The sequence below is a fragment of the Dinoponera quadriceps genome, unplaced genomic scaffold, assembly GCF_001313825.1.
Source record: "Dinoponera quadriceps isolate SergipeBrazil2010 unplaced genomic scaffold, ASM131382v1 scaffold676, whole genome shotgun sequence".
NCBI classification, from domain to species: Eukaryota; Metazoa; Arthropoda; class Insecta; order Hymenoptera; family Formicidae; genus Dinoponera; species Dinoponera quadriceps.
Genome location: NW_014554818.1, coordinates 507,565 through 520,483, shown reverse-complemented (window position 1 = coordinate 520,483; position 12,919 = coordinate 507,565). Strand labels below are relative to the sequence as shown.

Genomic DNA, 12,919 nt, shown 5'->3' with positions numbered 1-12,919 from the left:
TCGCGGGGTTAATGTTGCAGGGATAAATTAGAAGCGAGTTTTCGACACGGGAATGTACTCAGCGAGATCACACGAATCTTTCGGGGTATCGTCGAGAAAAGGTGCATTATTTCCGGCATATTTCACAGAGGTTGCTCGACCAGAAGCCTACAATGATCTGTTTGTGAAGACGAGCAACCAACTACGTAGGAAAAGAAGTCACCGAGGCTACGGCGCGTCGCTTCTTTGAACAGCTACCCCCCGGCCACAATGATCGCAAACATTCCCGCTTTTCCGTTTTCAGGGTGGTTAGTTCTGGGCATTCTTCGGGCGTTCACGGTCCACCCCCCGCTATTTATTCTGGCTCATTTGTCCCGCAGGAACCGCCGCGTCATCTCGGAGGGTAACCTCGAGAGAGATCCTTTTCTCGGACTCTTATACGCGAGCAGTCCCCACGGGGCTCTACGGGGGTCTCAGGTGTTAACTATAAACGGGTAGTGGCTCGACTCTAATCGGATCCCGGAATCTGGGCTCGTTTAAGAATCTCTCTCTCTCCCTCGAAGGGAAACTTCGAAGAAAAAGGCGGTTCCGGGGAATAACGGTTATTGTATTATCCTTCCTGTACAATACCAACTGTGTAATACCTGAAATAAACGACAGTTCAATATTTTCAATAATCCGACAACTGTCGCTAATACCAATCGTTTGCGCTAACACGAAACGCATAATTGCCGCCAATGAGCCGCCGAAGAGCAGCACCGTTCCGTTAACGATTCGATGTAAAGCGTGTGGTAGATCAGTTAGTGATATTTCATCGAGCATCTCAATGAAAGTTTCTCCGTGAGAGGAGCGCGCGCGTGGCAAAATACGTCGAAAAACGTGCGTTAAATGCGAGCGACGGGATATCGCGATGAAAGGAATCTCGCGGAAGATCACCGAAGGACGAAGAAGCGGCGTTACTCGCGCGACGGTCGTTCTAATTAGACGGACGATCGCTGAGACGGAAGATCGCGTCGTGAGGCACGTGGGAGATTCGCGTAATGCCGTCGCCGTAATCGTCGCGGCAAACGCGGGATTCCTGAAACCGGGTCTTCTCTCTCGGCGGCGATTATGTCAAAACCAGCCGGACTATCCGGACGAGACGGACGCGCTCGTCGTCGTCGTCGCGCGAGGAGAGGACATAAATTTCGACGCGTGGGCAATCTCGTTGTCGCGCGCGTCGCCGCAATTGGCGCATAATGAGAGAAAGGATGTATCCAGGCAAACGAACCTGGCGACGACGACGACGGCCTCGTTCGCGACCGAGAAACCTCCGCGTCGGCGCCCGAGAGTCCGGGAGATCGCGAATTATTATATCGCTTTTAGGCCGCAGTTGAATTGCGGAGCGCCGGACAGACGGACGGGGATGACACGGCGTCGGCCGACCTCCTTTTCCTCCTCGATATTCCGCGCTCTCCGACGATGAAATTCGCGGATTACATGTAAATTAGCCGGATTTAATGGTGCGTCGAAGTTGCAATTGAATTGCGGCACGGCGCCCAATTTTGGCAGCAAATGGTTTGTATTTTCATTAGGGAAGGGGGGGGGAGGAGAGAACTCATTAGATTAAACGAGCCGTTCACACTTCGGATGTTATTTTAGAAGCATTGGTGGAAACGAATTCAACCCCCGTATTCTTTCGCCGCGCTGTTATTACGCTCGTTAATTAACCGCTTCCGACATTATTTGCGCGCTTGTAATCGATAAAGCGAGCCGCGAGAGGGGATTTAGGTTTAAATATAAACCGGCGGAGAACATATTCTTACAGCGAAACTTTTATTCACGCCGGCTCTCGACGAGCATATCGAGTAATCTCTTTCTATGCATTTTCTATGTTGCGTTCGCGCGGACGATTTAGGCGGAACGATCTCGCGCCTGATCTCGGATCTGCGAATCCGCTCGTAGTTTTTCCCACGTTGAGCGAGGGGGCAGGAAAACAATTAGTAGGGTTCTCGGGACAAGGTGGAGTGGGCCGGAGTAATGGAGGCGCGCGTATCGCACAGCCATCGTGGCATTAACGGGTTTGTATGGTATTATCCTGAAAAAAGGACAATCCCTCGTTCGGTCTTATACATGGTCATAGGAGAGAAACGGAGATCTCCCGGGAGAGCACAAAGGTGCCTCGATCACCGACGGGATTCGAGGTTGACGGGATTGTTTGTATTATCAACTAAATTCTGATACGTATCAGGGGCGGAGGGGCAGAGGGAGCCGGCGGGGTACAAAGGTCCAGCGCTTTAAAACATAGACCAACTATCGCCATTTGTGTTTGCAAATGAAGTAACTACGTCGTACAGACGTCATTGCTAGTTGAGCGGGCTGTTTCCACCAGCGTTGTTTAGCGAGAAAGTGAAAAAATATTATGATCCATTGAAAAAATATAGTTTTTTAAGGTGAGCTTGTAAGGAAATAGCACGAACATACTCGTATCAAATAACGGCATAGTATTATTATCTTGAAATTGAATATTTTAACCGATCTATAACGTATTACACTGGGAGAAAAATATAGTTATTTTCGATGACAATATTTTTTTAAATTTTAACCACAAAAATAATAGTAGCAACATCCACGTGAGGTTATTATCACTGATACTAGTAACATTTACTAGAAAAATAATTCTCTTGACTATTTTTGTGATTAAAATGAAGAAAAGGATAATGTCTCCGAAAATAACTATATTTTTCTTTCGGTGTACACCGAGAGAAATTATAATTATTTTCGGTGCCAACCATAACTTTTCATAGTAAGGTTATTATTATTAACACTACACTACTAATGCTTACAGAACAATTGGCAGCAGACGAAACAGCGAAGATATATATGAGACATCTATATTTTACAAATTTAACAGCAGCTCAGGAAAAAAGTGACTATAGTAACCCATTTTGGACGAAAGTGAATTTTCTAGTGACTTATCAAAAAAAAAGTGACAAAAAGTGATACAAGTGACTGAATGGCAGCACTGAATATACCGAGCAAATTTGGGCCATTTTCTATGACTGATAATTTGTTCATTAACTTAAGAACGTTAAGCGGTCTTCTGTGTCCTTCTCTCCTAAATCTTGATTGCACATTCATTCAGAAATCCTTCGCGAGATTCGCCCAAGAGCTCAGACTGGTCTCGGCCGAGTATTCCGAGAATTCCGGAATAAAAGTCCCGTCGCGAAGAAAGAGAGGATCTCTCTCTCTCTCTCTTCTCTTCCGTCACGAAACGACCGAATAATTAATCACACTCCGCCATTCTCCACGAGCGCGACTAAGAAGGACCGTAAGAAACACGCTGGACGTCCGCCCGGTGTACATTCATTCCGATCCGCAGAAGAAGACTACGAATTCACGGCGTCTCATCAATCTCCGTCTCGCCGTGCAATAGCGCGACGCGCCGTAAAATCGCCGATCGGACGCGATCTCGTGTGATACGGCGTGATGCGACGCGCGACAATCTTTCTTCCCCCCCCTTCCCTCCCCCCCCCTCTTTCTCTCGCTGTCTGCGTATCTCCGGTCTCTGGAACGAGCTACCTGATATGGGGAGGGAAAAGCGGCGACTCTCTTCCCACGAGTGCTGGACGACGGTACTTGATTGGCAAACAATTAGTGGCCACGACGTCGTCGTCGTCGTCGTCGTCGCCGTCGACGACGACGAAGACTACGAAGAAAATCAAACGCGGAATAGGTATGTATCACGCAAGAATCTTTGACCGTCGTCACGCATCCCCCTTACGACCCCCTTTCTCGTCACTCTCTCGGTAGAACGCTTGTTCGCCAGTATCTCTACAATGAGAACAATACCGTAGCTCTTCCGCCGAGGCGGACAGACAAAGGGCATTCCTGGGACAAAACCATCGTCACCATCGTCACCGTTGTCGTCGTCGTCATCGTCACCGTCATCGTCACAAGTCTTCGTCGAGTCCCGGAACACGCCGGAATTCGCTTCGAATGGAACATAGGTCATAAGCAGTCCCCCTCCCCCCTTACTCTGCACCTGCGTGCTATCTCCGCTAATACCTGAATCTCTCGTACCTGTACGGTGATCACGTGTGCGAAGGGGAGGAACGGGGAGAAGCGAGGAGACGAAGGGTCAGGTGAAGAAAGGGCGAAGAAAATTTTATTATCCCGCTGCAGACTCCCGGTAAAAACCGGAAATAATAAACATCGAGCGAGTGCGACTTTTTTAGGGGAAAAAAAAAATAAATAAATAAAAGAGAAACAAGGGAGAAATATTAATTAAGACCGCGTACAGGCGCAAATAATTCCCACAGTGGATGCTTCGCGATAAGTGGCATAATGGAGCGAAAAGGGAACACGGATAAAAGAGAGGGAAAGAGAAAGAAAGAGAGAAACCGGGACAACTTCGGCTGCGTCGCCGCGCGCGTCTATTATATTGTTTTGAATTAAACGTGCCGCGCTCGGTCGGCCGCCGAGAGAAAGAGAGATAGAAAGAGGCAAAGAGAGAGAGAGAGAGAGAGAGAGAGAGAGACACAGAGCTGCGCGTTTTAATATAAGGGTTTTGGATTTCACACATCCACCGCGACCCCCAACCTTCCGTTTCTCTCCTCGGCGCGTTCTCCGCGCCGTCTCCTTCCGTTCGCCGTCCTTTCCGATCTCTCTCTCTCTCTCTCTCTCTCTCTCCCTCTCCTTTACCGAATCTACGTCCCGATACGCCCGTTATTTTCGGGAAGCTCGTCGGGAATCGAGTTCTTTTTAATTGGTGCGACGTCGACGCGCGTGCGCACGTACGGACTCGTGTGTATTTATTTTTTGTTCCTTCCGGGCATCCCCTGTCCAACGGCAGCCCTTCGATCGAGTCGACCGGCTCTTTCTACGGCGTTTTTCGACGGCTGTGCGAATTCCAGCCATCGTGTTCCTTTGTCACGGTAGCGACCACTGTCGCTCGGCCCGGGCGTGTAACGCGGCGGCGGCGGCGGCGGCTCGAGTATCCGAGCGGATGACGTCGCCGGGCAGAGCGCGCGACGATGGCGGCGAGTCGGATGTACAAGAGATAGAAAAGCATTCGGCGTGTTGCATTGTACGAAACGCTCCCGGCGCGATCCTTCCCGATTAAATTCCGCCGTCCGTGAGCGTGCGCGCGCGCGCGATCGCCCGTTTAAAATACGACCGCGATTAATGATTCCCTCGGCGCTATCGGGGCTGCGAATGCCCAGTTATCTAATTGCTATTTCCTCCGCGCGTCCTCTTATCGCGAAACCCTCGCTTTCGAAAAGCCATCTGATTGTATATCCTCCAACGACGCGCGAAAGGCGTTGTCCCGCTGCTGCCCCCCCCCCCCCNCCCCCCCTGGCTATTCTTTGTATTCTACAAAGTGCGGCGAGCGGCTACGCGGGCCGTTTAGCAAATCGTTTTCACGACTGGCGGCTGCGCCGATCCGCGTTCACGCGCGAGGCGTGGAAACGTTCGCTTCGTCTTTAGTGCTACTTAACAGTCTCGCGAAACGGTCGATTCCCGTGGCCGCGACACCCCGCGAACGACGCGCGCACGTGGTAGGAAGACAGAGGGAAAGAGAGCGTGCGTCCCGGCACTCCTGCGAAATGCGCTTAAACCGGCGCGACGAATCGTTAACGGGCTTCTAATCGCCGACGCGCTGCCGAGAGAGGGTGGGACCCCGAAGTAACGAACGGCCGGACGAACGCGGAATAGTTATCGCGTGCTTTTCTCGTCGAGGAGGTCAACCGAGATTGGCAATATTCGCTGGCGCGAACGCCTCGTCATGCGCGACACACTCTCTCAACGGCGAAAAGAAATTTCGCAGCACGATCCAACAGCGCGCGCGCGCGCGTAACGTTAAATGTCGCGAGATCGCGCGGCCGATATATCGCAGTTGCTTTTCAATCGCGATACTCGGTTGATATTAATAATTTCCAGCTTCTCCCCCCTCTCCCCTACCGACTCGTGTGTTTCATATTAACTAGGTCGATAATTACACGAAGAGCTATGCTTCGATTAATGCGCGTTTCATTCGCTTGGAATTAATAACGGCGGCACGACCGGCCCCGGCGAAAATAACAAATAGATAAATAAATGACCGGCCCGGTCCCGCGCAATGTGTTAAGATCTACTTAGCGCGGCTAACGATTCGGAAGTGTTGTTTGCCGTGAGATTTCGAGCGAGACTCTCGCTTCGCGCCCCGTTCCCGTCGGAACGGAGGTAAGCGTACGAGAGAGAGTCCGCCGAGACACGCTCGTTGTCGGAAATAACGACATAATGACATGGTAGAGGATGAGTGCCCGAGGTAGGTAAATCCAAGACGAGGCACGGAGCGACCGGAGAGAGAGAGAGAAAACCAGACCGGGATATATCCAACGAGCGAAGAGGTGGAGGAGAAAGGAGCAGGAGGTGGATCACCGGCGTGTCTCGGCAGCATCCCTGACCATCGCCGGTGGTTCATCAACTCGGAGGAGTTGAAGAGGCCTTAATAGGCTCTCCCGCTAGAGTCTGCACCACGTCACGCACCCTTTTACCTCACGTCTCGACCTGATTTCGCGCGCGATTCTCGCCGCCGGACTGTCAGCCGCGATTCGCTCGGATTTATTAATCAGAATACTACGCCCCGAATTAGCATAACGAAATAAAAGATGTAACGCGCGCGCGCGCGAGAGAGATCTTGCACAGAAATCGCGGATTGAAATCGGCGGAATGATCATTCGGAGCACGCGTCGATGCCGCGCACCGGTCACGCGAAAATGATCTCCGCATTTATTCGCGACGATTGAAAAGCGACAACGGGCGGACAGGGGGAGAGCAGCGGCCGCATTCCTGCGCGTCCATTGAGCGCGAAAAGCGGAAAATGAAATTCAACGAAATGACATATACGTTGATACATATATATATATATCATTCTGTGGTCAGAACAGCGAGTTCCAGCATCGGTAAGAGGCCGGACAGCTCGCGCGGCGCGCGGAACGTTAAGGAACGCGTAATTATCTTCAATCTCGTAAACATTAGTCACGCCAAAGAGGGGGCGTGTATTATCTGTAAAAGCGGCGATTGCGATATTCCGTCGTTTCTCTAATTATTGACCTTCGACGGACGGCGCGCGTGCGGTGGTCGCGCGCGCACGCGCAATAACTTTAACAGCGCTTTATCGCGTTAAAACGGCCGTTATAAATCGCCGGCGGATATATATTGATACAACGCGAAATTCCACGGTAAATGAAACAACGGCGAAATTGAGTAGTCAACGCGCCGACGCACATTACCGCGATAATTCCCAATAATTTATCATCGCCGCCCCGTTCGTTCCGCGCCGCGTAGTAATCGCCGTCGCATTTCGAGCGTCATGAAGAATTAACGTCGTCGCGCGCGGTTTGCCGTCGCCGGCGCGAGCGGGGTTTATCGGCCGTAAAGAATCGACGCGGGCCTCTCCTCTCTTAATGGGTTCACGCGCCGTGGAATCGCGCACAAAGCGCGACGCGCCCGCGAGAGATCGCAACCGCGGGCGCGCGCGCTACGCTCTCTTTAACAGCGAATCGGCCCAATTTTGCCCACTATTTAGCGACGCCATGCTTCGCCGCAGCCGAATTAGCCGAATCCGCGCGCGAATCGATAGCCGCGGCTTATAACCCCCTCCTCCCTCGCGCTTCTTCGCGACACTTTTTATCAGGGACCGAGGATCGTCCCATGATTCTCCCCTCATCAACGACGATCGCTGTCTCGGTGCGATTAATCGCAACCTCGCGCGCCGAGCGAAGCGCGTGCGAGGACGCGCGTTTGCAAATATAAATCGTGAATCCAATTTGCGAAGGCCATAAATCAATACCGTGATCACGATCCGGCGGGTAGGCGCAGCCCAGCCAAGTCGAGGGTTCGGACAAAAGACGCGGTGTGTGCGAGCGTCGCGTCGTCGTCGCGGAGAACAAAAGGGACCGGCCGGCCGCAACGCGAGCGAGCGAGCCGGTGGCAAGTCCGAGGCATGCCAAATTTGACGGAAATAAAACGAAAAGAAGCATAACCGGACCACTCACCATAGAGACGGGGATGGGTCCTCCGGCACCGTTGGGGTACGGGTACGGCGAGACGAGGTAGCCCATGTTGAAGGAGGAGGTGTGCGGCGTCGGGTCCACCTTTCCTGTTTCGAAAACAAACGGAAGAACGATTTATTCAAATGCTCGATGCGATTCGTCGTCGTTTCCGCGCGGCCGTCGCCGATTGAATTGCAACTGGCGACTGCTTCTCAACGAATCGGAGCAAAGCAGCCACCTAGAAAATGCTCTATTTTATAATCGTCGATCGCAATTAGTGTGATTTAGTAGGCTTTTAAAGTACAACCAGTATATTATCACTGAGAAGCAGGCATTAGTGGACATGATTATAAGCATAGCGCTGCAAATCCGTAAAATTTCGCTGAGAAATGCTGATTGTGGCACATTCTATCGGGCAAATCAAACTGCAGAAACGGTGACAAAATATTATTTGCTTCTTTCTTACGATCTTAATTATATTTTACGAGTATTATTACGAGTATATTTTACGAGTATATTTTACGAGTAGATCAATGATTTTATCTGAAACATTCTTAATCGCGTTTAACTGATTTAATTTACATCGTATTTGTGTGAAAAATATACTTATCTTGATGGAGTCGAGAACGCGAAATCTCTAGAGTCTGATATCATACGAACTACGTCAAATACGACATATGATTGAATGCATATACGTGTATATTAGATATATAAATCAATTGAGTGTATATGAGATATATAAATCAATTTTGTTATCAAATCTCAAGACTTATTTACGAATAAAAAAAGGTGTACAATTTTGAAACTATTGAAATAACTCCCGTAGTTACCAATAACTTTACGCTATCTATCGGCCAGCTGTGAAATTCCGTCACGATTGAAACTCGGCGATTTTTAATCAATAATGTCATCGATAGACTTGAATCAATAAAGTCGACAGGTCGTGGCATTTTCACTGATTCAAATTAAGAGAGTAGACCTTTGTTATCTCGCGGCTCGATCGCAGCTTTCTCTCCTCGAATCACGTCCGACAAAAATGCCGAACGAAAAATAGTCGGTCGCGGAACGCGGACGATTCAATTCCACTCGCGTTTTTATTACCACCGGGGGTGNNGGGGGGGGGGGGGGGGGGGGGAATTAAGTGATCGGACTCTCGTATATTTGTAATATCGCGCGATATTACTGTACCGGCCGGTTTCGGTCGCTCGCACAGGGACCGCAGAGTCGCATCGCGAATTGTTGCACGTTAGTCGAAACGTTAAACGGACCACAGACGGAGAAACATTCTTTTAAATGGCAGTCTGCACGCGACCGAATTGTGGAACGCAAAGAAGGACCGACTGCGGTACGACAATTTGCGGTTCGTGCAACGGCCTTAATTATACGGTTCCCCGCGTACAAATCGCTCGCGTTCTTCGTCTTCCTTTTGCCATAACAGTTTGCCGAAAAGCACAATATTGTGCGGTATTTATCACGTCTAGTTTCACCTCGACCCAATTCTCACGCGCGTTCCCGTGCGATATGCCGTTTTGCGTGGGCGCGCTTTTACCCAAAGGGATAAAAGTCCGAGGCGCAAAATTAAATCGATCGGAAACATCGCGTTCGCAGTTTCGCGCCAAGTCGCATTTTAATCGAGTTAATAACGCACTCCCGATCCGCGTACGAGATACCGTTTTCTCCACTCTAAACGTCTGTTTATAAATATTGCGTCCACGTTTTAAAACCAGTCCGCCGGTTTAATGGGATTCAGCGAGTCGTTGGCGCGCGTACGGCAGGAAAGAGCGATCCCTGGGCGAGCGTGAGAGAGAACCTGCTCGCAGGATTTGAGCCGATACCAATCGTTATATCGCCACACGGGTAATCCTTAAACGCGCGGATGGATGCTGCGGTCGGAGAAACCTCTCTCCCGCCCGCTTATCCTTCCGCGAAACTGGATCGTCGTGCCAGGCAACAGGAGAAATCCGTGCGAAGGACCCTCGCTTCGCGATACCGATCGTCTTGAGCTAGGCCTGCGATCGTACGCGTAATCAAGACGGATTCCGCCCTTGCGGAATCGGCGCGACCGAACGCTCCCGTCCGTCCTGTGAAACTCGATCGTTTCGACTGGAAACCTGCTCGGGGGCCGATAACGATCGTCCCGATCGGGCCCGACGAGTCCTGGAGTTGGTGTCACGATAGATTTTATCGTTAAGGAACACGAGCGTCTTTAGGTAGAAGCAGTCGATGCCACAATCGTCTTATGATCGCGCGGGAAAAATATCACCGTTCGAGAGTGTTCCTCGCGAATTTTACCGATGCGAGAAGAGCCGCGTTCTGCCTTCCCATAGTATCCGCCGAGAGAGGGACGAGAATGATCCAATGATAATTTTAATAAACGCAAAAAAATTCGCGAGAGAAATAAGATTCTCGTGTCGGCGAGAAAATTAACTGACGCTTTGTTTCAGATCAACATTCCGTGAATGTGAGCACATGTGCAAAATTCCCACGAAATACGACGTCGCGATTTAACGATCGTTTTAATCGTGCTTTGGAAATAAGAGGAATGCGACGAGTTTGACAAGTTTTTACAAAGTGTGAGCACCAATGTTATAAAACTTGTATGCAGCTAGCGAAATTCGACGCAAAACTACCGGCTATGCTAAGTTACGTAGTACAAAATCTTGTGTCTAAATGTTAAAAATTTGTTTTGCGTTACCAATTTTTTGATTAATACTTCAATGTAAAATTAATATGCAGCTGATATTTTCGTGACGTTATCATATGTTATATTTCTGTCAATTTAGTGATTTAATATTTTTTGTATATATCATTCAAAAATGAAATATCATTTCGAAATTTTTTACCACAATTGCTTAATTAATTTCACATATTGTATTTGTCATCTCAACATTTTTCGTTAATTCGATATTCAACACGTATAAGTGTTAGGATAACACCTTTTATACTTTAGTGTCGATTAAAAAAGATTTTAATTTTACCGAATATTATTGGTGACATATTTTATATATTAAAATTCACAGACAAGCTGTATTAATTTCACCCGCAATAACAGTTATCATTTTAAAACTTATATAATACAAAATATATATGTAGTTAGAGCATAGCAGTGGAATAGTACGTAAGATGGGTGAAAAGATCCGAAGTTTCCTGAATTCGAATCTCATTAGTCGTAAGCACGTTTCTCAACTAAAATATTAATAGAATCAACTAAGTGGTATGTAATTAAGATTTCATACATACAGTCATTAACATCTTAAAAACACGATTAAGAAAATGTGATAAACGAACTTTTTAGTGAAATTACCATTTGTTACATCAGACCATAGGACCAGATCATTATAAATATGGCAATTTAACACAAAAATTTTTACATAAGTCTAGAAAATAATTAAACTTTGTTATAAAAAATAATCAAATTTACCAAGACCAAATGTTACTATTACAAATAATTTAAGTCAAAATAATTAATATCATATGTTGAAAGAAAATACATTGGTGTCAATTCATTAACATTTTCAATTTGTAAAAATGTAACATAAGACGAATAAGTTATTTCGACTTAAAATTTAAAGTGGACTTTCTGGGATATGAAAAAAATGTTAAAACTAACATTTTATTTTATACTATGTAGATGAAAACGAATCGAACTGAAACTCAAACTAAGCTAAATTGTGCTGGAATAAAATCAGATTAAGGAAAGATTACTCTCGAAAGGTTATATACCGACATCCATCACTCTGTTGGTCACATTTTAACACTGTATGTCTGTAACACGCGTGAGTTTAGTTGACATTAGTTGACATTTAGTTGACGCGTGACGACCGACAGACTTTCGACAGTCCGACCGTGACGACTCGTATAAAAACATATAAACACCCACTCAATTTGTTGTGTAAGTTTAAATTTACGAATCATTTACACTGTATATCGTATTCTAAATTTGTTATAGAAACTACGTTAACAGAAAACACCTTAGGTTCAATTAATAATATATAATACTGAATTAACCACGTCCAAATATTTCTACTAATCACCGATTTGCTCTACCTTCGCCGACAACTCAAGAACGACTGATCGCATGGATTTTTATCTTACACGATCGTTTTCCAGCTTCAAAAATACCTTCGAATAACATTCTCATGTCACAAAATGCCAAAGTTATCGGAATTTCTCTGTACGCCGTTAAGGATCATCTTCAACGTCGAAGGAAAAGACTATCGTATATAAGATCAATGTATTCTTTAAATTTTTTGGAATAAAACCTCATTCCAAACGAATGAAAATTCACTTCAAACGATAGTGAAAATACTGCCACTTGAGATGGAGTGACGTTTCGCTTTTCACAAGAGTAAATGTTCCACTCCAAATGTGGAGTGAACGTTTCAGTTGTTTGTGTTAGTGTTTCATTCGATTTGAATGAATGTTTTAATTTCCAAAAAGAATGAATTTTTCTAATTTACATTCTTTAACATGTAAAGTGTTCTTTTTTTATTGCGTTCTTTCATGTAAAGTGTTCTTTTTTTGTTGCGTTGTTCTTAAGGTGTCATTAATAATTTTGTCTAAAAATTTGCTGAATTATATGCCATTTAATCGATTCTATTCATATTGTACTTGAAAGATTTACGTGCCACTAACTAAATTTGAAGTCAAAACTTCGGAATCTTTAGTCTGCTGCATTTCGTCTTGATTGATAAATAAATCTTATATTATTTATAGTTTCGAACCGAATTCAGTCCCGTACAGAGCTGTCACTTCTCTCTACTTGTATTTTATAATAGAAATATAACATTTTTAAATATTATTAAATATTTAAATGAAAGGTGGAGTAGCTTTTCTAAGTATTTCTATTCAAATATATTATACATTACGTATGAAATGTAATAAATTGTGAACTGAAATTGTGAACCGAAAAAGAGACACAA

The 12,919-nt window shown here is 46.5% G+C and overlaps 1 protein-coding gene across 1 annotated transcript in view; it reads right to left on the bottom strand.

The window, feature by feature from the left end:
- The window catches only part of LOC106742176 (protein pangolin, isoforms A/H/I/S), a 248,425-nt gene that overhangs the window by 207,195 nt on the left and 28,311 nt on the right, over positions 1-12,919 (bottom strand). The window contains exon 3 of the mRNA XM_014614880.1: positions 8,001-8,104. Coding sequence (XP_014470366.1) covers positions 8,001-8,104 — 104 coding nt within the window. The remainder of the gene's footprint in view (positions 1-8,000; positions 8,105-12,919) is intronic.